Raw genomic sequence first — 1,508 nt, forward strand, 5'->3', positions numbered from 1 at the left:
GGGGGGGGGGGGGGGGGGGGGGGGAGAGCTGCGCGTCAGTGCACCGCCGTGGCAGGGGTGCGCGAGAGGAGACCCAGGAAGCAGGGCACGCACCGTAGGCACCCATGCCGAGAACACCCTCCACCTTGAGCGAGGGACCGGGATTGAAGGCGGCCAGCTGCTCCAGCAGGCCGGTCGACAGGTGCGGATGCCGGGCCGACAGGGCGGCGATCACCCCGGCCATGCTCTGGGACGCGGCGGCCGAGGTCAGCTGGCAGGCCGGAATGAAGATGTCCTGCGGCAGAGGGGGCTCCTGGTCGTGGGGATGCGGCGTGCCCGGGGGGCCGTGGCCTTGGTGCCCGGCATGGGCGTCTCGGGGCGGGGAGGACGCCGGCGAGGCATTGGCACTGCCGCCCGACAGCCCAGGCTCCGGGATGGCCGAGAACCCTTGGGCAAGGGCGTGCGCGGAGGCGGCGGCGGCGGCGGCGGCGGCGGTGGCTGTCCCGGCCGGCGGGAGGGCGTCCGCCACACCTGGCGCCGCCGCCTGCGACAGAAGCGACAGGAGTGACCCGGTGGCCGCGGGATCCGAGTCGCCCGGGCCGCGATTCGGCGCCCCGTAACTGAAGGTGGTCGACCGGCCACGAGGATGGCCATGCGCCGCGGGATCTTCTGGCGGGGCAAGAGAGCGGGGAAGGAGCGGGGAGAGAGCGGGGAGAGAGCGAGAGGGAGGGAGGGAGGCCGAGGCGCCCGGGGGAAGGGATGGGACACATGGGCGTCAGCGCGGGAGGCAAGGAGGGTGTGTGGCCGGCAAGGGCGGCGGGAATGGGGGCACTCCGGCCGGAGGCCATGCGGGGATGTCGAACGGGGCACAAGCACATACCCGGGCCACGATTGGCCAGGTCCGGCAGAGAGGTCCGGCTGTCGACCATGTATGAGGAGGTTTGTGAAGAGGAAGAGGGGTTCATGTGGTGGAGATGCTCGCGGCTGGCGGCGGCGGCGGCGGCGGCGGCGGAGACGGCTGCCGCCATGACCGCGGCCGCCGCGTCGAAGGAGGAGCCCCCGGCGAAGTGGTGGCCATTGGACGGCGGAGCCAGGTGCGTCGGCTGATAGCCGGCCGCCTGCAATGGATGGTGGGGGGGGTGGTGGTGGTGGGAGTGGGGGTGGTGATACAGCGAGGAGTTGGACCCGATGTGGTGGGCGCCGCCCTGGCCATTGGAGGCCAGACATGAGAGCGAGGAGTTCGGCGAGTGGCTGGCCGACATGGTGCCCGTCGCGCCGGAGGGAGATGCCAGGCACATGGAGCTGCCGGTGGTCGTGGCGGTAACCAGGGACCCCGGGGCGCTGATGGAGTCCACCAGGCAGGAGATGCTGGTGTGCGGCGAGTGTCCGGCCATGTGCGCCGCCGGCGAGTGTCCGGTGGCATACTCCGGCGGCCAGTGCCGGGGCATGGCCCCCGCGGCGGCGAAGAGGTCGTCCTGCATGGCGGTATCGGTGAGGAAGGGCTGACGCATCCGAGGGAGGGAGGGGGG

At 72.7% G+C, this 1,508-nt stretch overlaps 1 protein-coding gene across 1 annotated transcript in view; it reads right to left on the bottom strand.

Moving 5' to 3' along the window:
* Window positions 1-1,508, bottom strand: part of H696_02703 (hypothetical protein) — a gene marked incomplete at both ends in the record, with an annotated part of 9,949 nt that overhangs the window by 3,507 nt on the left and 4,934 nt on the right. The window contains 2 exons of the mRNA XM_009496610.1: window positions 94-648; window positions 860-1,481. Coding sequence (XP_009494885.1) covers window positions 94-648; window positions 860-1,481 — 1,177 coding nt within the window. The remainder of the gene's footprint in view (window positions 1-93; window positions 649-859; window positions 1,482-1,508) is intronic.

This window comes from Fonticula alba (genome assembly GCF_000388065.1).
Source record: "Fonticula alba strain ATCC 38817 unplaced genomic scaffold supercont2.4, whole genome shotgun sequence".
Lineage (NCBI taxonomy): Eukaryota > Rotosphaerida > Fonticulaceae > Fonticula > Fonticula alba.